General features: G+C 39.0%; 1 protein-coding gene across 8 annotated transcripts in view; it reads right to left on the bottom strand.

Annotated features, from left to right (window-relative positions):
• Window positions 1-26,060, bottom strand: part of LOC113406352 (lysine-specific demethylase 6A) — a 283,935-nt gene that overhangs the window by 22,696 nt on the left and 235,179 nt on the right. For 5 of the 8 annotated variants that reach the window (XM_026650736.1, XM_026650739.1, XM_026650743.1 and 2 more), the window contains 6 exons: window positions 8,817-8,946; window positions 7,272-7,377; window positions 6,287-6,492; window positions 4,499-4,657; window positions 3,684-3,748; window positions 3,530-3,604 (listed from right to left, as the gene is read on the bottom strand). In XM_026650736.1, the coding sequence (XP_026506521.1) occupies window positions 3,530-3,604; window positions 3,684-3,748; window positions 4,499-4,657; window positions 6,287-6,492; window positions 7,272-7,377; window positions 8,817-8,946 (741 nt within the window). The remainder of the gene's footprint in view (window positions 1-3,529; window positions 3,605-3,683; window positions 3,749-4,498; window positions 4,658-6,286; window positions 6,493-7,271; window positions 7,378-8,816; window positions 8,947-26,060) is intronic. The other 3 variants (XM_026650746.1, XM_026650750.1, XM_026650756.1) reach the window with 1 other exon arrangement.

Genomic DNA, 26,060 nt, shown 5'->3' with positions numbered 1-26,060 from the left:
GGCACCGGCGGAGCCGGCTGTTTGGCTTGGCTGGCCTGGCCCATTGATGGACGACTACGAAGGGAGGCCGGGCTGACATACGACCTGCCGCTGTCTCTGGACCGGAAGGAGCGGCAGCGCCGGGAGCAATGCCAACCACGGGACCGCGATCCCGACGTGGAGGACCAGTACTGTCGGTAACAGCTGCTCCGCGATCGGCTCCAGCGGGTGGACCCGTGATGGCGAGATGCCAGCGATCGACGTCTGGTGCTGCGGAGGCGGTGCCGTGGCATGGTCCTGGAGCGGGATGCCGAACGGGAATGACATCAACGTTCGTGCTGTGACTGGCTGCGACAGCCCCTCCGAGACGAGGACCTTTGGCAACATCTGCCTCGGTCCCGTCGGTGTTTGGTCCTTGAGGCGGGGCAGTGCCGAGAGTCTCGGTCAGATGGAACCGAACCAGACAGCCCGTGGGCGTGAAGGGCGATCCACGTGGACTTTGCCCTGAACAGTCGCTGGGTGGCGAACGGCGTCAGGAACGTTCCCTTGACCGAGACTGGTACTGAGCCGGGGCGACTGCGGAGATCCCAGCGGTGGCTTGCCTCTGGAGCGCAGGGCTGACATCGGTGGTGCTCCTGGTACCGGCATGGACATAATGTCCCGGGCCACCTTCAGGGCCTCCGGTGCGGAGGGCATCCAGACATCCGAAGAGGCTACTCCGCTCGATTTGAGTCGGAGGCCTAGAAGCCAGTAGGGATCGAGGACTGCCTGACATGGGTCTAGCCTCTGTCCCGGGTTTACTCCAGTGCTGCGGCGAAGGAGGAGAGTGGTGCCAACTAGTCGATGGCGCCGAAGGGTTGCCGCGCACCGACATCTCGGTGCCCGGTGCCGACTTGGAGCAGCATGCCGGAGCCGGGGTCAGGGCCGACTCCATCAAAATAGCCCGGAGCCTAATGTTCCTTTCTCTCTTGGTCCAAGGCTTAAACGACTTGCAAATCTTGCAGCGATCGCTGAGATGGGTTTCCCCCAAACAGTGTAGGCAGTCCGCGTGCGGACCACTCAGTGGCATAGATTGCCTACAAGTGTTGCACAACTTACAACCTGGGGCATGGGGCATACCCTGGCCCGGCCGCTCTAGCTAAACTAAACTAACTACAGGTACCATACACTGAGCGAACAAGCAGTTTTGGGGACGAGCCACAGCAAAGCTGGAGCAGAGCAGTTCCGAAGCACCTTCACTAGCGGTTTTGGGTGGGGGGAGCGCGCAGCGCCCCTTAAACCGTGCCATGGAGGCGCCTCTCCAGGGGTCGCTGGGGCACTCGTCTACGGGTACTGCTAGGGGAAAAACTTCCAGCACTGGTGCACGTGGCAAGCACACATACCTATTGTGAAATACACATTAGCAATCACTCGAAGAAGAGGAGGCAGGCTATGGATCAGGATGAATTTCCTGGAGAGAAGCAATTCCAGTGGGAGTGGGAGGGAGGAATGAAGAAAAGGTAGCATATAGGTGATTGGAACAGGAATGCAAAAGTAGAGCCCAAGTGGAGAACATTAAGCTTATGAGAAAAAATGGGAGGATACGATGATGGGCATGAAGGGTGGATACATCACACACAAACCTATGTTTAAAAAATATTAAGGTTGCAAAATCAAGCACTCAGAAGTTAGGAAATGTCAAATTAGACAGAGTCCTGTGGAAATAACAGTATGTGATCATGATATACAGTCTTTGCACATATGCACAAGGGGACTATGTTTCCTAACTTATGAGTGCATGACCCTGCAATCTAAATGATGTACTTTTAATATGTTTTGTGCATGTAGTTTTCTAGGTTTTTAAAAAAGCACACCAAAAAAAAAAATCCATCATGTGGCATTGTACTGACACTCATGTGGTTAATCAGTAGGGTTGGAACTTTTAGATCCACTATAAAGACCTCTGCCACTTGGGCTAACCGAGTAACTGGTGGGCAACAGTATGTTGTTATCTTCTGTTGGGGGATGAGACACTTTGCCAATGGGTTTCACAGGTATTTGCTGGCAGCAGAGGAATGGTGAGACTCAGGGATCTCGGGTTCTATTCCAGGCTCTGGAGAGGAGTATGCTTTGGTGCACACAGAATCTTTTGCTCATTTCCCCAAAATTTGACTACTCCTAATCTGTTCCCTCCATCCTGCACTGTCTCAGTCCTGCCTCTTCTATACCCCTGGTTCCTTGTCCCAGTCCCAGGGCAGGTCTACACTACGGGGCTAAGTTGATCTAAGTTACGCAACTCGTGAATAACGTAGCTGGAGTCAGCGTACGTTAGGGCGACTTATTTCGGTGTCTATACCATGCTGGGTCGATGGGAGAAACTCTCCCATTGACTTACCTTATGCATCTCGTGCCGGTGGAGTACTGGAGACCAGCGATCGGTGGTCGATTTAGCGGGTCTTCACTTGACCCGCTAAATTGACCCCCCAGTGGATCGATTGCGACATGTCGATTCCCTGGTAAGTGGAGACAAGCCCCCAGTCTCCAATTCTCAAGACTTTCATTTCAGTCCCAGTCCCCTTTCCCAGTGAATACTAGTCTCTCTCTCTAGGGTCACTAGCTTAGTACCAATCAGCATTATACTAAAAGACAATGGAAGCAAACTACATTCTTTTCTCTTGAAATGCATAGTCTCTTAAAATACAAGGCTCCCATCAGAACTCTTTGCTAAGAAAGGAATGTTAGGAGAGAAGATGAAGTCTTTTGGAAGTGCATTTTTAAAGTCTTAATGCATACTGTGTGAAATCCTTGGGAACAAACAAGATGAGGGAACAAAAGATGGGAATTTACTTATATACACAGAATGACACAGACTAGGAGATATGTAAAGGGATGTTTTGTATAGGAAGGGTGTATTCTGGTGCTATATACACTGTTTGTCTTCTAAAGTTTGTTTTCCTTTCAATTATGCTACTGTGATTGTGAGTTGTAACTAAGGAAAGTATACTGAGAAGCCTAGAGGCCTTATGATAAAATCCTAACTTTCCTTCAAGCTCTCTCTAGGAAAAATATGCAGCTCAGCCTTTAAAAACACTTTCAGTCTCACATCATGAATTTGTTTCTGTTTATTATAGAACTTTTGCAACTGGCATCTACCTGCCTCAAAACACCAAGAATTTAACTGTATAAGCATTTGGCTTCAATTAATTTAGGGGCTGGGAATTCTAACACTTTGCAAAGATATGTGTTTCCTATATGGCAATATGGTGCTGCGGCTGTGTTATCAGAAAAACACATATTTCTTTTAAACTGCTGAAGCAACTGTTATGTAGCCAATGATAAGATAAGCAACTCTAAGATTAACTGGGAGCCAAATCCAAATACATATCAGAAAATGATAGGGATAAAGTATGCATAGTTTTATTAAATAATAAAAAAAAAAAGTAAAATAAGCTACAGGAACCTAGATGTGAGGAAATAAAATAAGAAACTCTCTAGATAAATAATAAAGGTGGGCATGTTGGCTCAACTTTGTTTATAACTATAAAAACTGACAAATTGCAGGGAGACTCACTTTTTGTCATCCGACAGATCAATGTTGGTCCCAAACTTGATTGTTTTGAAAGGTCCTCTTCTTCTCCTACCAGAGCTGTAAAAATTATGAAAACATATGAAGTATATCCTTTGGAACAGAAACTATAGAAGTATATTATTTATACCTAACTCACTTATCAGAAGATGTGGATTCATTATCTGAGTGGTCCTTGTGGTGACTCTTTTTCTCATTTTCCTCCTGCAAAACAAAAACGTGACATTTCCTATCACTTTATCATATAGTATTAATAGATTTAATCTCAAATAAAATAAAATATGAAAACCTTTGCATCTATAATATCTATATGGACAATTTTTAGAGCCGGTCCAGAGGTTGCTTTGAAGATTAGAGGGAAATTGGGGATAAGAATGAGATAGGAATAGTGTTTTTGTTGACTTCCATAAAAGAGGAAATGGAACATTGTGTTATGATCATTTTAACATGTACATGTATATTTTACATTTCTTTGCTACTAGTAACTTGTTAAGAGACAGAAAAAATCTGATTTGAAAATACTGCAGTCATCTATGCAATTTTTTTCACGCAAAAGTTAATGACAATAGAGGCTTTCCGGCTGACCTCTCGTAACATGCCAGTTCATGTGCATTATCAAACATTCGCTGCTCTGGAAGCCTATATGCATTCTTTTCCTTCTATTTCTTAAAGTTTTGATACAGCTACACTCTGACAAACTTAAGAGTTGAGAACGTTAACATATTAGCTCTATATTTTAAAATTTATTGAAAGCAAATTATGCACACGCTTTTACATTCGCTTCCCTTCTTCCCTACTGACAGAAATATTAGTTTGGCCCAGCACCCCATCTCAAATACTTTGCATATTTCTAGATTCGTCCTCTGACAATAACCAGGGCTCCAGCCACACACCTCCCCAACCCCCCTCTCTGCATAAGGTTCTGCCCCATCCTCTGACCCCTTTCTAGCTTACCTTATGGCCCTGAGAACCAGTGGGGCTTAAGGCTTCTGGTAGCCCCCACCTTCCAACAGCGTTGGAATGATCTGGAAGAATACAATCCTCGCTCACTTCCCCAAACAGCAGCCGGAAATCTTCAGTGGATATCCCATTTCCCCAATCACCATTGCAGATCTAGAAAAATCCCATTTGTGTCCCTGATCAGCCCAATCCAGGTGCCATCAAAATCCCCCAATGTACCCCCTCCAGAATGTCCTTGATTCCTTCTCCTGCTTCTCTCAGCCCATGATTAGTCCTCTCCACTTTCTTGCAACTACAAATCCAGACTTGGATCTCCTACCACATATTACTGCTTCTAATTCATCAGTGCTAGAACTAGGGATGCTACCACACCCCCTGGCTTGAAGTGGTTTCCATCATATATAGCGTTTACTGTTTTGTTCAATAGCTTTCAGCACTCCCACTATACAAATTGTTGCAACACGCCTGTTCTAATCTGCTCACAAAGTTCTTGTTTCTCCTGTCTGCAGTGCAAGTTCTAACTTAAAAGTTCTCCTGTCCTTCTCACCTCACCCAGCCCACCACCACTTCCCTTGTGATTACAGTGAAAATACCAGTCCTCGGCCCTCTGCTACTGCTGCTTCCCAACCTCTTCTAAGACAGAGCTGGTCAGAAATACCTTGCACTCTTTGCTCTATTTAGCTTAGTATTTTCATGTATCTAGGATCACATCTGTGTGGAGCTTTCAGGAGTTCCCAAATTAATTCCAGGGATGTACTCAACACTAGAATTTGGGGCCACAAAAACTAGAAAACTTTTTTTTTTTTTTAATATTAGATAAAGTTAGCAAAAAATTATTTAAAAAAGTATTGAAACAATGTTTTTATAAAAAGAAAATATTAATTTTAGAACCAGAGGCCTTCCCACATATAGGGGCAATTACATAACAGTAAACACAGAATGCCATTACATAATATCAGATATAGAAAGCATTAACAGACATATTTCTGAAACTATAACATTATTTCTACTGTATCAAATACTTGAGTTGAAGGAAAACAGTGCGTGTTGGCTTCTAAAAAGCAGCACATAAACATTATATCACAATACTCTGAATAAACAAATTTTATTTCGAAGTACTTTTCAGTTGGAAATTGAGAAATAGTATGTAAAAATATTTTTGTGAAGTTTTTTTTTTTTTTTTTTTTTAAGTTTTGAATGCATTTTTAAAATTCTCAACAACTTTTAAATCTGAGTTTACATACTACTATATCTCACAAGGGATCTCACACTGGGGGTCGGGACCCCTCAGGGGGTTGTGAGGTTATTACATGGGGGGTCGCGAGCTGTCAGCCTCCACCCTAAACCCCGCTTTGCATCCACCATTTATAATGGTGTTAAATATATTAAAAAGTGTTTTTAATTTATAAAAGGGGTCGCACTCAGAGGTTTGTTACGTGAAAGGGGTCACCAGTACAAAAGTTTGAGAACTACTGATATATCAGTTTAAGTTAACAGTTTTAAATGTATGTGAAAGTGATAACTAATAGTCTTACACTAAAGAAACTAAAGGTGTTTGTGCGTAACACCTTATAGTCTAATTTGCCCATCCATTCACAGGGAATTTATGTGCTTAGCTGTGCATTTAACATTAATGGGAATCCCCTTCTTCCCAATACCAACTGATGGAAAGGACTCCTTTAAAAAAAAAAATAATCATATGATCATGTTTTAAGTTGTTACTGAGGACAAGTTGTTTGCAGAATTACTGTGTTCTTTATAAAATAGTTAAGATGTACTTACCCTTAATGACTCCTGGAATGAGGAGGCCTGGTACTGTGCATATTTAGCTATTGTAGTATGAGATCTACTGCTTTCGCAACGCCAGATTTTCTTTGTTCCAGTGGGGTCCCAGTTTTCATCTGCTGGTTGAAGTAATTGTGTCCTCACTTCTACTATGTGTTCATTATTTGCTTCCACTAATGTTTTAGTAGAGAAGAGTCCTAGATCTAAAGAACATTAATACAGTTCATAAATAATAGTTCAGTATAATGAAAAGGTTAAATTATACATTGGAAAGGTAGAGATTAATATATTTAAAGAAACTAAAGGTATATGAAGCACAACATTTGATATTTTACCTGAAAAGGAAATATGTAATTTTTCAGATATGATAAACACAATCCAGTTTATTTAGGTTTCACATTAAATATTGATGTAGTAAAAAGCCTTCCCCACATATGATTGTAAAAGCCTGGAAGAGACTACACTGCCTAAATAGTAGCAGATATGACTAAATCAACTATTTCTGAAAATATGTATTTCGGACAAATCCTGGCCTCTACAAAAAATACTTCTATTAAATAATAAGCATACTAGCAAGTACAAAAATTTTAATCCATAGATCTCAAAATGCTTTACCAATGCAGGTGAATTATTATCCTCCATTTTACAAAAGGAAAACTAAGGCACAAAACAATGTGGGCCAAGAGTTTCAAAGATAGAAGCCTCATGTTAGGTTTTGAAATAGATGGTTAGGCACCTGCTTGACTAAAGTCAATGGGAGCTGCTGGATGCTAAGTTCTTGTAAAGTACCACAGAAATACTGCTTAGTTTGCAGACTACATATTACCCTAATTCCTTGTTATACAAACATGAATATATTAAGGAAATAAAACTGTGAACACTTCAGAGATTTCCCAACACTTTCTAAAGGAATGTATGTATGTAGGAAAGAAAAGTCTACTCTGTCTTTTTTTTTTTTTTTTTTTGTATAAAACAAACTTACCTAATTTAAGAGCTCCAGCAAGGCCACGGATTACAGTAACAGGATTGTTTGGATTTGTACAAAATTGATGTAAAGGTGGAAAGAAAGCATCACGTTTATTTTCCAACTGCAAATTACAAAGGAGTATTAGGTCTCAGGGGCAGTTAGTCTTTTCATTTGTAAAATAACAAACAACAAAACAGGAGGAGGTCAGGAATGCTATCCATTTTCATGCACTCCAGTGAATTAGCAGTTATATCACACAATATTTTCTCATTAAATACTGGTTTCACTCCTTTTGAAATTAAATTACTTATTATAATTTACTCCCTTGTAGAAATTCTATCCAGACTACTTTGGTGCAAGGCTTTTCTAAGCTCAATTTAGCTGCAGTTTATTTCTGTACTTGACAATAGATCCAAAAATCTAGTAACATGTATTCTCTACAGCATCTCTTCATTATTTTTACCTCAGCAGAGCTCCTTCCTTAATTTCTTGTTCCTCCCCAAAGAACATACCTAATTTCTATAATATGTATTTTAATAACTAAGATTCACAGAATTATTTTTGTCCTCTACTGTACAATCTCCAAGTCTATCAAATTCTTTTTTAGAATAAGATAATACTGTCTTGTTAGACTATTTTCAAAAGTTATAAAATAATCCTTTAGATAATGTTCAAAGGAAACTGCCTAACTAAAACAGAAATGTCATCTACATTATCTCTACCATTAAGTAGAACAATTGATTTTAGTCAGTTTTTTAAAAAATGCTTAATTACTACATTGTTAGTTACATCTAATTTTGCTCTCGTTGCCAATCTTTCAACATTTTGCCTCTAGGGGTCAGTATAGGTCATGTCTCCAGAGCAAACGTCAGTTTCACTGTGTGGATAGAAACTATGGAGATGCTGTAAGAGCCTAAGTTACTCCTCCATGACCAAGGAACTTAGCTTTACACAGTATTTGGGACATTGCTTGATTCTGATGTCAGAATATATTGCCATACCAGAAAGTAGGCATGAGTAAGGAAATCTCTCATGAAAGCTTTTCACACCTCAGGTTCTTCCTTATATTAACCTTTTGCTACAATATTGTTATTGCAAATTTAATTCATTTTCTTTCCTATATTTTGATATTGACAGGAGAGTTCCATTTAGTTATCTGCTCATATAACCATTTGAGTAATCCCATGCAAATGCATCTTAAAATATTTTATAAACCCATTTAAATTATTACTGAGAGTTGTGTCTCATGAATTGTCTGACTTTTTAAATCACTACTTGAAGTACTAAAAATTTAAAAAGCATTCCTAATGTGTTTTCATTTCAATTTAGCAATCACTCTGGAATTCTCAGTTTGAATCACTTACAATATTTTTCTTTTTAAATAGATCATAAGATTCTCTTTGGGTTCAAAATTCTGCCTTTTCACATGTTGCACCCCTGTAGGTAAAATTTAGCTCTGAATAAGATACTTTGTTTCAATACTTATTTAAATTAAAAAGCTACCTATATAGTTACAAAAAGCCCTAACCGATTTATTCCTGCCAGTCAGTTGATACTTACATAAATACTAGGTGTAGGTGGATTCAACTTGTCCTTTGGCAAGGGAGGGTATGGTGGAGGCGGTGGTCGTGGAGGTGGACATTTATCCAATAAAATGCTACTGTTAGATAAGCCATTTTTACCCAGATTCCTAAAAAGGAAAGAGAGCTGTCTGTGTGAACATTTGATTAAAAAAATTACAAGTATATTTACTGAATATGTGCTAGTTACACGTTGTGTACAACAGAAAATATGAATGATGTACCAGGGTAAACCACAATTACGGGCTAAGTGGAACCTCCAGGATATATCTTAATCAAGGATTCTCATTATTTAGTAAGATGAAACTATTTTAAATTATTCCTACTATTCCCCTCTCCCCAAATTTACAAAAACACCACCATTAGTTAAAAAAATAACTAATCTCAAAATAAAGAAAATAATCTGAATTATAATTAACATAGCAAATAGTTTTTAACTTGAAGTACAGTAGAACCTTATTAATTGGCACTGACTACCAGGTGATCCATTCATAGCAGTGAGGAACAAAAAACACTTTTCAGATCAAGTCTATCTGGTAATAGAGGACATAGCATTATCAAATTGGTAATACACAGACTCTCACAGAATTTCATACAAAAGGCTGTTACAGTCACAAACTGCAAATTTGCACATCACCCAAGTAAGAACACATACAATTAAAAAACTACCATGCTGTAATGTACTTTATTTATTTATTTTGACAAGTTTAATTTTATACTTGTACTTCACACTATACTAGCATATACATATTGTAGAATAATTTGTTAAAGTCACCCTGCAGCACTCAACTTCTAAATCTTTCTTGTGAAGCACAGTAAGACTAAATTACTGTGCCTGAATATTAGTGAAGTGAGAATTAACGAAGATATACTGCTTTTTTTTTGTCTAGGAGTGGGACTATACGGTTACTTTCAAGTACAAAATTAATAATCCTTTTCCCCCAAACAAAGATGAGATTTTATATGCATATAAACATATGGGGCTTATGTGGCACAGTATCATCTTAAATTATTTAGTCTTATCTAACCTGCAAGGATAAATGTACAAAACATTATTTATTTTAAAAGAAGAGTGTGATGCCAAGAGGACTTACTTGGGGTACTGAAATATTCTCAATATCTAATTGACATGGCCCTCTTTCAGACTAGAAATAGTCACAAAATCTTTCCCAACAAATGATCAGTACAAATAACCCTCTGTCACACCCTATCGTTCAACACAAGAGTACAGATAAGAACTCTGAGAAAGGGCACCATCAAAATTCATCATGTTGTATTCTAACTCTGATGTATGAAAAGTTACACATGTAGCTCTGCATAAGAGTTAAGGACATGTGATCAAATGTTAGTGAATACCAATCATTGTACTGCATGTATTTTACTTGCTAAACTAATTTGATACTAGATCAGTTTCTGATGTAGTAAATTCAGAAATTAATTGGAATGACTGCAGAACAGTGGAATCAAACCCAAACAAAACAACCCTGTGCTGATGCAATGCAGTGTTTGAAATTTTATACTCCTAAGGAGAAGAAACTCAAAATTATTACTCCCATGGCTACTATAATTTTGCTTCCCATAGCACATATAGTTCTGCAGTTGGTATTATTGCATATTATTATTTGTAATGTGATACATCACCTAGGAACGCAGTCAGAAACCAGCACCCCACTGCGCTAACTGCCATAAAAACACAAAACAAAAAGACAGTCCCTGCCTCAAAGAGCTTACATACAGTATCAATTTTAATGCCTTAATGTATCATTATAGTTGTTGCACAAGGCCCTGACTCAGCACAGCACTTACACATGTGCTTAAATCCATCAGAAAAGCATGTGCTTAAATGTATTGCTCAATCAGGACTTAAAATATCAAACAATGTTGCAGTTGTACTTCATTGTTGCACACTGAAATATACCCACCACGTTACACTTATAGCTGGGTGGTAGTTGAACTGGACTGGACATCTGTCACTCAAGAGGTGTGTAGGGTTATGCAACCAGAAGGTGGGTTGGACTATTGTTAGTAGGATGTCCACACACTCAAAAGATTTACAATCTTTTGATCACAAATTGACTGGTGCCTGCTTTAGGATTGCAATCCCAAGCATATAATGTGCCCTTCAGAGCTGGTGACATGCTAAACTGGACACTTTCTTGCTACCAAACACATGTATCTATTTCAGGGGTTATCAAACGTCATTGCACTGTGACCCCCTTCTGACACAACCCCAGGATGGGGGCCAAACCTGAAACTTGAGCCCTGCTGCCCCGGGTGGGAGGCCAAAGCCAAAACCCAAGGGCTTCAGCCCTGGGTAGGGGAAATGTAGCCTGAGCCTTGCCACCCAAGGCTGAAGCCACTCTTGGGCTTCGGCCCCGGGCCCCAGCAAGTCTAATGTCAGTCCTGGCAACCTCATTAAAACAGGGTCCCGACTCACTTTGGGGTCCCAACCCCCAGTTTGAAAACTGCTGATCTATTTGCAAGCAAGACAGATCTTGAATGGTCAAGATTAAAATTGAGCAGTCTTAAAAAACCCACAGGTGTACATTCTATTTCACCGTGCAATGCCCCGATACACTCATATGCATAACTGAAGAGACATTAAAAGTTCAGTATAAATGAAGGAACATTTTGTTATTTTTAATCACCTGTCTTCAAACACCTGAAATAAATGTGGTCTTTGTTGTATGTTATGTCAATGGCAAGTTTTGAATAAATTATTTTAATTATACGAACACTTTATAACATATGATTTCCCCCCTAAATTATGAAAATACCTTCTTCACATTTGGATATTAAAAAAAAATAGATTAATAGATTTTCTTCAAACCTTACAAAATAGAAAATCACTCATTTGTTTGGGCAGAGAACAAACATTAGAAATTTCTATGGGAACAAAGAAATCAGGGAATGGACAAACAGTTCATCATGTTTAGTATTCTGTGTCTAACAGCGGTCCATGCCATATGCTTCAGAGGAAAGTGCAGTAAACCTCAATTATTCAACAACCTGTTCATAAGGGAATTTTCTTCCCCACAGATATTTCCTGAGACATTATATCCCCTAATAAAAAAACCTCTATAATTGTGGATGTTGCCATTACGCAAATACATTTCTAATCCTTTTTAAAATCCTATTAAGCTCGTGACCTCAATAACATAAGGCTGAGAGTTTCACAGGTTACTTATACATTGTGTAAAAGTAGCATTTCTTTTTTAAAATCAGTTTTAAATGCGTCTTTCAATCTCACTAGGTATCACCTTGTTCTTATGTTACCTGAGTTATTTATTATTTCACATACCTTTATCATGTTGCCACTTATTCCCCTGTCTAAACTTAACAGGTCTCTTTTCAATCTCTCCTCAGATGAAATTTTTCATGCCTCTATTTTTTTATTTTTGCCCATCTCTGGACTCCTAGCATTCCTATACTTCCTTGAAAGCCAAACTGAACCTTTAGCCCAGGTCAGGGCATATTATCATTATGTAATGATATTGTAACATTTTCTATCCCATTCTTTACACCTCTGTAGTGGTGTCCCTTATGTCTTGCCATGCCTCAGTTTCCCTGTTGGTTGATAGTCTACCTTCTCAGTAATTGGGTTGTTCAGCCCTCAAGCCAAACCAAAAACTTTCCCCCTTCCAGGTTACACGAAGTCCAAACACAAAACCTTCACCTAGTCTCTCTTGCTATGCCACAGCTGTCCCCCTTAGGGTCTATCTGAACTTTTCCCCTGGGTGCAAGATTACCAAATTAGTCTTTCACTCCTTGACTGCAGGGATCCTTTATTCTTTAGTCGGCAGAGTCCACCCTCTCTTACAGAATACATCACCTGTAGATGGCACTACTGAGGCAGAGGAACTCATGCCCTCTATCTACCACAGGCTCCAACCAATGATGTAGCTGTCCACTCCAGCCTCAACTCCTCTGTTTCACTCCTCTTCCTAAAGCTACTTCCTATATTTGCTTGTCTGCCAACCTTCTCGCTGGTCTTTTTCTTCACACTTCTTCATACAACACACAGTCAACCTGGGGAACTCATTGGCAGCAGCTGTTGTGAAGCCCAAAGCATAACTGGGTTAAAAAAAGAATTAGATAAGTTCATAGAGGATAGGTCCATCAAAATGTCTATTAGCCAAGATGGCCAGGGTGGCAACCCCATGCTTCGGATGTCCCTAAACTTATGCCTGCCAGAAACAGGAACTGAACGGCGGGATGGATCATTCGATAGTTTCCCTGTTCTGTTCATTACCTTTAAAGCATCTGCCACCGGCTCCTGTTGAAAGACAGTATACTGGGCTAGATGGACCATTGATCTGACCCAGTATGGGTATGCTTATGTTCAGCCTTCTGCAGTGACCCTGAGTATGTCTGCTAAATGGTTAGATTTAATTTTGAACTCAAATGTGTATGAGTTCAGATTAATCCTTCCAATGTACATTACCTTAATTTGTCTACACTGAATTTCAGCTACCACTAAGTTGTCCAATCATTCTGCTTTGTTAGGTCCCTCTGTAATTCTTCAAAGATTTCTTTTTTTGACTAATCTAAATAACTCATCTGCAAATATTGCCAATCTGCATTCGTCTCCTTTTAAAAATCATTATTAAATATATTTAACACATGCCAGTCTTCCTATTTATCATGTGTGTGCGCGCGCACGCATACTTCTGTATATCAAGGCCTATACGATTTTTCCAGAAAGAAAGAAAATGTTGTTTCTCTAAAAAATAAAAATAAAAACAACAACCCTGAAATATCAGCAATGTTAAATCTGGTTGCGTGGATGAATTTGTGGGGGTTTCAGAGGATGCAAATGTTAAGTTTCCATGTTTAACTGAAGGAGGGATAAAGATGAATCTTTAACAGAGGCATTCTTTCTCCCATATGTCAATTCGACACTCAAATAGAAGTTAACAAAAAACGAATAGTTCAGTTGACTAAAAATTAAATGCTCAAACTTCACTCTCAGCTCTCGTGATATCATTTTACAAATTCAACAGTCATTCACAGCAGACAAGACCAGAATTTCTAAGTAATAAAAAAGAAAAAAATCTTTTTGTTAACAGTCCTCTTAGATTTTCTATACCATAAAAACAAAACAAAAAGTGCATAATTTTTTTCTTCCTCTTCCTCCACCTTTAGCCTTTTGTCATGCTGAATAAACCATCTATTCCTACTATATTTTCTGTCTCATAGCCAGTTTCTAATTCATGACAGAATTTTACCTCTCATCCCAGCTAATTAGTTTCCTTAATAGCCTTTTGTGATGGACTTTGTCAAAGGCTTTGGAAAGTCCAAATGAATATCAACAAGTACTACTTTATGCTTTGCTGAAGTGCCCTAAGAATTTTAGCTTATTGATTAGTCATAGTTTTCTTTTTCAGAACAGGGTAATCTAGGTGTTTTATAACTACCTTTATTTACTGTTTCAAACACTTTCCATGGTACTATGTACGACTCACTGGACTTCATTTGTAATTCTCAGGATCAAACACCAGTATTTTTAAAAAACAGATTCACTTAAAATTCTTACTTGCTTTAATATACTTGGCTATTTGCTCTTCAAATTCCTATCTTCTATTTTATCATCTAAAATGTATGCTTCTTTCTACTGTCTTAACTTGTGTTGGATTTTTTTTTTTTTTTTTGGAGGCTACTTGTTTAACAAGTAAAACTTTGAGCTTTCAACATTTAAACCATTTTTTGCCTTTGTGTTTTTTTCCTTTCTTGTTTTAGGGTTACTCACTATTTATATTCCTGTCTTATTGTAGCCTCCCATGCTGGACTTTAATTTCCTCACTTTATTTTAGTTTATTTTTAAATAAACTAAACAAGGCCCTTTTTCTACAGGTTAGTGGTATTGTGCGGATTTCTGATATAATCCCTCATTTGAGATGCTGAATTTAATTATATTGTGCCTCACTATTATTTAGTAGGTCAACTATACTTACTTCTTGAACCAACACCTGTGCATTACTTAGTTCCAAGATGAGAATAACTTGTTTCTCATGTATTCTAGAACTACATGATCCAGAAAGCAGCCCTTTACAGGTGTTGAGAAATTGCTTCTCTAGCTTTTTTAAATCTATAAACATTCGAGAGAAGACTATTCTGTATTTCTACAGCAGACCTCTAAGGAATATCCAAGTACTTCACAAACATTAGTAAATCTTCAATACCCCAGCAGGTTAGTATGTACTAATAGAGGCCAGGACCGAATAGGAGTAAGGGGAGAATTGGTAGATGACCTATAAAAAAGTAGAAAATTGCGTTCAACTATCCCCTAACCTCCAAAGCTCCCCAATCCAAAGAAATTCCAACATGGAAACAGAAGGGTAAAGAGAACCAAATATTCCCAGAAAGGAGAGGAAGCATCACAGGGGAAAAAGTAATAATTACTTGAATCTGGGATGAAGGCTTCTATTGGTAGAAAAAAAACCAAAACCCCTCAATATTTTCCCCAAAAGTATTCTGAACACTCCATTTGAAATAAAGACTATGGTGAGAATGCCCACTCTTGATAAAAATTAAATTAAAGCATTAATGATACTGAAAGGCTCCAGGATTCACTGAGAACTAAGCAAAATTAAAGGATGGAACACTGTTTGAATAGTATTTTTTCCCCTAACACAAAATATTACATTATTTTTCCATGTATTTCTTCTACACTTTACACATGGGAAAATATATAATGGGTAGCACAAGATCGATGAGAGCATTATTTTGGGTTAAAAGGGATTCAGTGTTGAAGAAATCTTCCAAATTACATTAAAAAAAATCAAAATTAACATTTCCCCCCCATTTTCCAATAAACTGATTCCTGTGTTTTATGGTTGGCTCCCGACACCCCGTTTTCTATAATTAAGTCAGTCCTGTATTTGGGACATCAATTACGTCCATCACAGACTGATGTAATAAACTTGAGCAATATTACAGGATCAAACAAATGAAACAGAGCCATGAGGGAGAAGGACCTTAACAAAAACTTGGGTATCTTCAATAGGGAACAGAGAAATACTGGCGAAAATATTAATATGCACATTTGATATGCCCAAAGTTTACTCCAGAGCAACTGCCTGCCTTTAGATATGAACTGATGATTATGTTAATATTTATTTTTAAGTTCAGTATTTCTCTTATGGGTAGTTTATTTTGTGTGATTTGTACATCAATGTTTCCCACTGAAAAATGTTAGCATTATTTTTCTGATTAAAAACAACATTTTAATTGTAAATGGGCTGTCTAATGGAGGGTGCATCTGCAAGGATACCTTCCAATTGCAATTATTGCTATATTTTTTTCGTCCTTGGTTGAAAGGACCTGCAGATTTTGTACCTGTCTGTTTGGTGCTCTTCCCCCAGACACTTCAGGCATGCGTCGTGGGGGTCGCCCGCTGGCATGGGTTTATTGCAGGTCCCACACGGTTTACACTCTTGGCCCCGGGGCATGCCCTGGAGCCGAGGCAAAGAAAGGGATAGTGTGGAATCCCGTTCCCTAACCAACAATGGAACTCTAAATTAAGAACTGAAACCTAAGCTAAACCTAAAGAACAAGCTAAGGGAAGCACTTACGAGGCAAGCAAACGCTGTTCCATCGACTGTCACTGGCAGTAAGAAGGAACTGAAGGGGGGTCGGGTCGGCAGGGTCATATACTGAGCGCCATAAAGGCGCCACGCCAGGGGGCTCCAAGGCCGACCTGATGGGTGCTGCTAAGGGAAAACTTTCCAACAATCATGCACACGGCGCGCCCACCTGACTGGAATTGATGTGAACAAGCACTCGAAGAAGAACCATACTTATGCCTGCTTTGATTCATTGCCACTACTGCTCACAATTGATAAAATAAATACATCAAACTATACTTAAATTCACAGTATCCATCAGAAGTAGGCTATTTGTTAGTGGGAGCAACAACATCTATTCACATACTATCAGCGGAGGACTTAACGTTTTCAATCAGACAAGCAGCACCCACTGTACTGGATTATGGACTTCCTTTAAAAATGTTTCAGGATACATGATCTAATATGTTAGCAGAATATTTAATTTTTTCCAACTTTCTCACTAAAAATATTGTCCTACTACAATGGTGTGGAGCTGCTCAGGGCGGGTGGGAGGGTTCTGCATCACATGGGCTGGGCAACATTTCTCACAACGTTGGCGTTTCCACAAGGCTGGCAAGTTGGTGCCAGTAGAGCTCAGTTTTCCTGTGAGGTGGCCTGTGTCCCTTTCCCCTGGCGTTCTTGGTGCTTAGATCGGGGGAAACAGTGGTCTTGTGTGGTAGCAACCTGCAGCCAGTGATACTCAGACCTCAGTGGTTCAGGAGCAAATTAGTGATGAACATTATCCAAAAGAGCCACACTAGTGCGAATTCATTGTTTCCATTTACTATAGTACTATATATTCATATTTAAACAGTATGATGGGAAACTTAGTGTATTGTGTGTCTTTATAATTCTCACAGAAAAATGACTGATCAACCATTATTATTTTCTCAATTACAATTTGGTTAATAACATAGTGAAAGCATCATGATTGGTTAATAATTAAATCACACGGTGTTTTAAATATGTGCTGCGGAAGACACATTAAAGGAGATACTTGTGGCTTGAGAGCCACAGTCTGAGTATCACTGCTGTAAACTAATGATGGGGAAGGTACAGCCATACCATGAAGACAATGGGAGGCATGGGGGGGAGGGGAGAGATCCTCCAGAAAACTCCCATTTATCAGAGGACCTGGAGGTTAGGTGGGGGAAGGCAGGGGCCAGCTCCTGAGGACACAGCAAAACATGGAAGTTGTAGGCCCAAGCAGCATCCACTTCAACAAGGGTTGATGATTCCGGGAGCCTCACCCCTTGACCACAATCCCACTGGCTAGTTAAAGATCTGTTCAGTGAAAGGAGGGCAGTACCAATGTTTCTATCCTCCCCACTGTCCTAAATAAGGACTGGAAGAGCCTGAGGAGGGAAGAGCTACTCTTGGTGAAGCTTTCAACCCTTATTTTAATGCTCCAGTCTTTTAATTACACTGCTGGGAAATAGCTCTACTTCTTGCACAAATTGGAGAAAAAAGGTTGTCTATTAACCTGCATAGCAGCTCTGATTTGCTGCCCTTTTCTACAAGTTAGGTGAAAGATGATCCAATGTAGGGGATTTCTCTTTAGATTAGTGGTGCTTCCTTGCCTACCATTTAGAAATGTATAAAAACTTAGTGTACAAGGAAAACTTGTGGAGTTTAGAGCTCTAGGAGTAAGCAAAGATATCTGAGGAATGGGAGTGTGCATGTATGCAGAATGACTTGCGGTAAGTGCAAAGTGAGTTGTGCCTGGGAAGAATATGTAAATGAGTATGAGGAAGCAAAGACTGAGTGAACTGAAAATGGATGTGGAATGAAGGAAGGAAGGGGTGTGTGGAATGAATGCATGAAGTCTGAGAGGGACAAATGGCAATATGTATATGCAAATTAATGTAAATTTACCAAAGGTATGCAAATTAATCTACCGATTCATTTTGTTTGCAAATATTGGCAGGCATGCATAAAAAACATTCTCTAGTGAATGGAAAAATCTGACAGCATTATACTACACTGACAATTTTGTGCAGCTTTATTACTTTCAGTTCTGACTAGTCATATGTTAGTGCAGCTCAATGAAAGAATGCACAGGGAATCCTCTGATGCACCTGGGCCACTCTGAAAGGGAATTGTCATAGGAGTGAAAGAATAGGGTGAGATTCTTTTTCACATTCACTAAGCAGCTACTCCAGAACTATGAGAAAAGAAAGTCACAAAACCATAGCCCAGTTTCATTTCTGCTCCTTAGAAGACGTTAGGAAGCCTTGAAATCAACCAGAAACTTGTCAATTTTACTTTTCTGCTTGGGAAAAGTATGATCAGCAGTAAGGGTGTGATCTAGAGGAAAGAAGGCACACAAATTATAAAAGGGGTGGGGATGGTTGTTGGAGCACATTCTTCCCACCCTCCCAGCAGCTGGAGAGAGAGGTTATGAATTTGGAGCTCCCTAAGTAGCCCAGACTCATAGAAAAGATTTGGACTCTTGAGCATCCTGTAAACAGCATTCTAGTGTACTGCCTTCCTAAAAGCCTATGCATGTGAAGGGTATCTAGATGTGTCTCAACATGGCTCGGCTCCGAATCCCACTGGTGCACAACTTCCTTCAAACTTTAAACACAATAGGCCTAGACGAATATTAATCTAACTAATAGGTGTTGTTAGAATTTTCTGCCCAAATTCTTTTAGTTATTGACTGAAGAGCTGAAAAAGTATAGTAGGGAAGCAAAATTCTGGATTATTCATTATTTCTGTAAAATATGAGTTAGACAGGATGGGCACACACTGGGAAGTTGTGGGGCTAAGGAATGAACGTCTCACCATCTTTCACAAATGAGCAAATTTCTGCAATAGTTTTAGTTTCCATTTTTCAGGATATTTTAATATCATGGCTCTCATCTTGCAGGAGGATCCCATGGCTTTGAGAGACCTTTTTTCTTAAAAGTGCAAAGTATGTATATACCTGTCAACACACACAACTGGCCAGAACAGACTCAGGTTTCTAATCTTTGACCCAACTAAAACTAGTTCCCACCACTATTCAGGGACTGTTGGCAGCACTTATTGACCTCCAAGCTACGCTCTTTCCCATCTTCTATAGTTGCTTCTCTCTCTCAAAGGCAGCCAGCCAGCTTTCATCTCCATTGCCCAGCTAAGCTAATACAGCTGAGGTGCAGGAGTGCTGAGCAGGTAGCCCACTGCTTACTGCCTGAAAACTGTTTGGGCAAAGTATTAGGTGAATCCCTTGGGGACAGAAACCATATCTGCATGTATGGGAGAAGGACTACAGGAAATGCAGGAAGAATCTTAGGGAGCAGAGGGGAGGATAAGACCTGATGACCACAGGGTAGAAAGGTGGAACATCAATTTTTAAGGGACTGCTTTTCCAATAAGCTGGTGATTTTGGGGACAGTTGAAATGTTTTATGTGCTTTCTTGTGAATTTTAGGTTATTTTTTCTCTTTTTTCTCTCAGTATCACTATAAGTCAGGACTTTAAAATTGACCAGAATAGACATTCAACTGTCCAGCATCTTCCAAACACACTGCTTATTTGGATGTTCTCTTAAACAAAGTAGACACTAACATGCAAAGTGGCTAAGAGACTTTTTCTATTGTACCTTAAGAAAATATAAAGAGACTTTCTATCATAGTCCCCTTAACCCAGCAAAGCATATAACAGTCAAGGTTGATCTTAAGATTTGTGGGAGTCCCAATAGCTGGAAAATGAGTAGAGACAATATCAAGTCGTGGGAGAAGAAGATGAGGATACCTTTGAGTTGCAAAGTTTGCAGAGGATATAGAGGTTTTTGTGTGTGTTTAAACTTCAGCCCTAGCATCACATTAGTCCACTAAACTAAAATCTTCAGTTTCTTAAATTTGCAACACTTACATTACTGGCATTTCAATATTCTGTGGTTTTTCATATTTATATTTTACTGAAATTTTTAAAGACCACATTACAATGCAGCCACAGGTTTAAAATTAGAATGAAGATCAAAAACTACCCCGAATCATTATTCCCATCTATCAGAAATGAAATATAATTTGGAATCTCTCTTTTGGCAGGGAGAACAAAACATAGACGTAATACATATGAAAAGCTATTACAAAATGAATGCAGTATATATGCTAGTCTTTTTGCTACTGCATACATACTTCATGAGTTATTCTTTCATTTTAAAAAGGGACCACTGGTGTGATGGGCATTTTACTGAAATAGTTATAGTTTATCAAACATTCGACTAGTGAGTTCATAGAATTCTCATTAGCTACCTAATAAAATCATGTATGATTCTGAGAGGCAGATTTTGAAGGTACAGAAAAAGGACAATTAAACCTCATGACAGTAAAGAAAGGAAATCCATACATACTACCAATTCTGCAACACTGCAATAAAGTATAGTCCTGTTTATCCAAAACCCTATTATCCAAACCTCTGCCTTATCCAAATCCCTTCCTTGCCCCCAAACACAAGATACATGTTGTAGAGGGCATGTATCGTGGGCTGGAGGACAAGGAAGGGATTTGGTTAAGGCAGAGGTTTGAATAATAGAGCAAAGACCACCAGACAGGACTACAAAGAGAACAATGATGATGAGCCCTGGCTGTAAGGGAGGCCACTCTGCAGCTGAATGGCTCCTACAGCAGGGCAGGGAGCCCTCTGTAGCCCCACTGTCATGAGAGTGAATGAGCGGGGGCTGTGACAGAGGAGCTTCAGAGGGTTCCTGAGATGCTGCAGGGCTGGTGCTTGCAGGGATCAGTCACAAGATGCAGGTCCTGCAGCCCAGGGTGTCTGCTCTGCCCTACCAGAACTGGAGCCTACTCCATGCACCAACAGAGTTCAGACGTCACTGGCTCTGCGATAGCACAAGGAGCCCTCTGCAGCCCTGCTGTCATGGCAGTGAATGAGCAGGACATAGCAGAGAGTCACAGCCAGGACCGCGAGAGGGAGGAAAAAGAAGAGAACAAGAAGCCTCCAGCTGCCTGGGAGGTCCACCCTGCTGCTGAATGACTCCTGGCCCTCTTGATTATCCGAATAAAATCAGTGTCCTCCATGCTATTCGGATAATTGGAAGTATACTGTAGTTAAAGATTACGCAAATTAGTGTCAGAAACTGAAGTTACTTTTAAAACTTTCCACAACCAATTACGTACAGATGGTTCCAATCTACAAACTCATAAAACCTTCACTTTTATAAGGATGACAGATGTAAAAGCTTGAACTGGAAAGGAAGGAATACACTATTCTAGTTGATTTTTTTTTTTTAAGCTAGAACAAGATTTACCATTTGAAAAAAAGATCGTCAATCACTGCCACGTGTCAATTTACAAAGCAAAACCTTGCTGAAGGATTTCTTTCTTTATATAAAGACAATCACTTCGACTCTTTGCCCACCAACAATTATTTGACTATCACTAAATATTTCAATTTTATGAGACTCAACAAAAAAAAGTTTAAGTAATGAATATGACCCCCCTGCTCCTTGATTTATTACAGTTTGGGTCCACTATACTTCATGATTCCACAGCCATAGGAACAGACACAGAATTGCTCGCTGACTACAAGATCAGCATCTCAAAGAATGGAGAATTAAGATTAATTAGCTCAATTTGAAACCATTTATATTAAAAACAGTGTACACAATTTCCAATGGTCACTACATTCTTCTGATATTATCAAGTCACAGGATGTCAGGCAAACGGCCTAGTAGTTCAAGTAATCAAGTTAACATACAGGGATTTTTTGCATTTAATCTATTTGTGAGGGTGCAGTGGGGGAAGATTATGAAAATGTTTCATTGCTGTCATAATGCCATGAAGATTAAAGGATTAAAATTTATTTATTACATATTACCAATCAAAAACTTTTAGGGTGAAATACCTTACAGGATGGTTTAATTATTTAAAAAAGCAAGCATTATAAACCCAGGAAATTCAGAATAAAAGGTTACACTTAAAAAAAACCCAAACATGCGGAGGTATGGAAAGTTAGGGCAGCAAAACAACCTTAACTCTTCCCCCCGTATGACATCATACAATATGCTTATGATTAAGGCATTTTAGTGTTTGTAGCTCCAGCTTAGATTAAACTGATTATGAAAGACATTCGTTTTTTTTTCTCTTTTTTTTCCTTTAAGGTGTCAGTACAAGGCAGAGTTAAAGTTGCCTGAGTGCCCTAACTGTGCACTTCTATACCTTAATATGTTTGGATTTCTTTTAAGCTTAAACTTAACTTTGAAATTCCAGGGTTTGTAGTGCTTTGTTTTTGAAAAGTTGCATTGTCCATCTAAGTTATTTTACTCTAATCCTTAACTACTGATATAGTACTCTCAACCTTATCTCTATTTTAACTTCATATTTGTCGGGTAATTTCCTGTTAAAAATTACAAATTTCATACATTTTCAATTAACAAGAAACCCAAAGAAAATATTACCATGTGATATTTATAATGATTTGAACATATAAGATATTAAACCTTAAAAGCTTTTTACATTATTTTAATTTTTAGGGTCAGATTCAGTAAAATATTCTGGGTGCCTTAACCACAACAGACCAGCACAAATCTGACAGAATGTTCTCATTTTCCTTTATGTCCTGCACCTTTCATATACCTCATATATATACTTTCATATACCAAACTCCATCCCCTAGTTTATCTCTCCTTCCTGCCCTCATTGTTGAGAAGTTCTAAGTTTAATAGGTAGTTTTTGAAAATAAATATTTCCATTAATTTTTTTTTGCTATTTTTCATAACTGTTCTGTCAGTTGAGGCTGAAGAATTAAATACTCTCAGAGAAATTAACAGAACTGCTCTCTCTGAAAATGATTGTCATTCCCCATTATTGTCAAAGGCAATCGAGACCAAAGGCTGCCTTAATTAAGATATCCTTTTTCAAAGTGGCCACTGCCTACTATTTTTTCCAATCGGATTGCTGCCAGGCTGCCTCTAAGGAAGAAGGTGGTCCCCAAGTTGTCAGAAGGCAAAGAGAAGCACTGTGATGATCAGGTAAATGAAGACTGTGGCAATCTTTTGCTAAGAAAACAACGTGTGGTCCCAATCCCTTTAGGAACAATAGGAGATGGCAGCCATTTTGAAAAAGATGGCAATTCTTTATGGAATTCTTTAAAGAACATTATTCAGGCTCTGCTGAAAGAGAAACTTACGTAAGCAGAATAATGCCAAAAAATGACCATTAATCTTAAAACACAACTTTGAATGTAGCCTATGCAAAACATTTCAGTGGGCTTTAAGTATCAGGGAAGCTTGAAGAGTATGTATTATTCTGTTATTCAGATCATTCAGGACAAAAAAACCCCACTGATATTGGGTGCTAAATTTTCTAAAGGACCGACTTTTAGATTAATTTTAACTGAAACTAATTATTTATTTGTAAATTCTTCTAAGAGTTATTCTGTACTCAAAAAGTGCTGTAATTTTGGAGCCATGATAATTGCACCCATAATATCACAAGTGAAATTCTCTCATAAAAGGCCCCGACTATTATACAGTGGACAAAAGCTTTACAAAATAACATTACACACATTTTCTACTATGTCTATTTGCTTTTAATTATCTTCAAATACTCTATATTACTCACTATTGCAGCCTATAAAAAAGTGCATGCTGCTAAAATCCATGTTGCCTGTTGCATAATCCAACAGTCATTACTATAGAAATATTTCTTAAAATGCATCTGAGCTTCTGTTTTTTAAATAAAATTTGATTAGAAAAGTGATTCATACAGAAACTAGCGACAGGAGGATCTCAGGACTTTCAGGTTAGATAAGTACCCATAAGTTTGGATGCTTAACTGAACCTTGTGGATTGCAAAATCAGTATATTTCTCATGAAAAGAGTCTCCTGTGCTATTTCAGCACTACCCCTTCTCACCCAAACCAGGAAGTGCAAAAGTGCAATAAAAGTTCTCGGCCAATGGGAGCTGTGGAGCCGGCGCTTGGGGGCTACACAGAGCCTTCCTGGCCACCCCTGAGCCTAGGAGCCGGACAGCCATGTCGCCGCTTCTGGGAGCCGCCTGAGGTAAGCGCTGCCCGGAGCCCGCGCTGCCTCCCATGCACCAGGGCTTTTAACGGCCCAGTCAGCGGTGTATGCAGCTTTATCCAGGGGCTAAGACAAATCTAGGAAGCCAAGGCCCTTGCTGCTTATTCTCAAAAAGAATGAAGTGGATCCTTTCTAAATTCAGCTGTTCTAAATAAGTAGGTCTTAAGAATCCTATGCATATCAAGACTGACAAAAGCTTTTCTTGCCCCAAATCAGGACAGAAAATGGGAATCATATGTCGAATTCAATAGAGATAAGACAGGACTTTAGAACATTATTTTGAAAAAAACCCTAAAGCGTGATCATTAGGGCCACACTGCAAGCAATGAACCTCACAAATAAACAGACTTTTCCTACCTCTCAAATTTTATTCTAAACACAAGATGAAATAAGGAAGCAAGAAAGAGCGTGATGGAGAGTAGGTGGAGACAAAAGCTCAGGGAGCACAAGTAGTATAAAAAAGTTTTGCATTTTAGGCATGTAACTTGCATGTCTTAGAATTAATGTGCTAAGTACACTTTTTTTTTTTTTTTTTTTCATTTAATTTTAAACATATCTTTATTTTGGGCCTGGCATCAAGGATGTGGGGGTGGTATGTGAAAGAAGGGGAAGATGGGGAAGGCAAGAAGCTGAAGAAGGACAGATAAAAGTGGAGAGAGAAGTTAAGAATCAGGAAGATGAGAATGCAGTGAAATATGGATCACTAATGGTGACCACAGTCCTAGGATGTCCAGTATTATGCAAAATTTGAAAGAATGCAGGTTCTAATGAAGCAGGTATAGAAGAGAGTTTGAAAATGCTGCTGGCACTGTGGATGCTGCTGCACAGCCCTATTGGGGAGCTGGGTGATGTGGAGATGGTATTGCTACAGAACAAGAAGGACTTAGTGCACAATTCCACAAAGGGGTCAACCTGAGGAAACCGTTAACCAAATGTCCCTGATTTCTCTGGATAACTTAAAACACTTACTCATAGACTTGGCGACTATCTTTTTCACATCCTGGATTTCCTAGTAAGCATCAAGTATTATTTTAACTAACAAGGAGCTTGGCAGGATTTTTTTCTTTTAGTTTCTATGAAAATAAGTAGACAGCTGGAATTCCGTTATTTCCATCTCAGGTATTTTAAGTCTCAACCACATTCATAACTGCCCATCAAGATCCTACACAGGAGCAACAGAAAACCCCCCATAAAAGTGGACCAAATTATGCCACTGCCACAGATGCACTTGCAGACTCTTATTCCTTGGGGAGAGGGAATTTCCTGTCACTGCTGCTCATTTAACAAGGACAAGGTTAGAAATATTGGCTAGAAATATTGGCTAAAAATAGCTTAACAAAATTTCAATATAAAGGCAAAAATGGAGTTTTCTTCTGCTACTCTGTCCTGCAGCAAGGCGGGAACAGGGAAACAAATGAGGGAGTGTGGTTTAGCGGACTAGGAGAAGACCTTGGTTGCTAACATGCCTATCAAGAAGAGTCTCAGTCATGGTGGTAACAAAGGCACAGAAAAAATACACTGATACGCTACCACCATTATTTGGGATGATGAGATTATTATTCTATTGTCAAGTCTCCTATTATTGTCTC

The sequence above is a fragment of the Terrapene carolina genome, unplaced genomic scaffold (genome assembly GCF_002925995.2).
Source record: "Terrapene carolina triunguis isolate 2854851 unplaced genomic scaffold, T_m_triunguis-2.0 Scaffold26, whole genome shotgun sequence".
In the NCBI taxonomy this organism is placed as follows: domain Eukaryota; kingdom Metazoa; phylum Chordata; order Testudines; family Emydidae; genus Terrapene; species Terrapene triunguis.
This window is presented reverse-complemented; position numbering and strand designations above follow the sequence as displayed.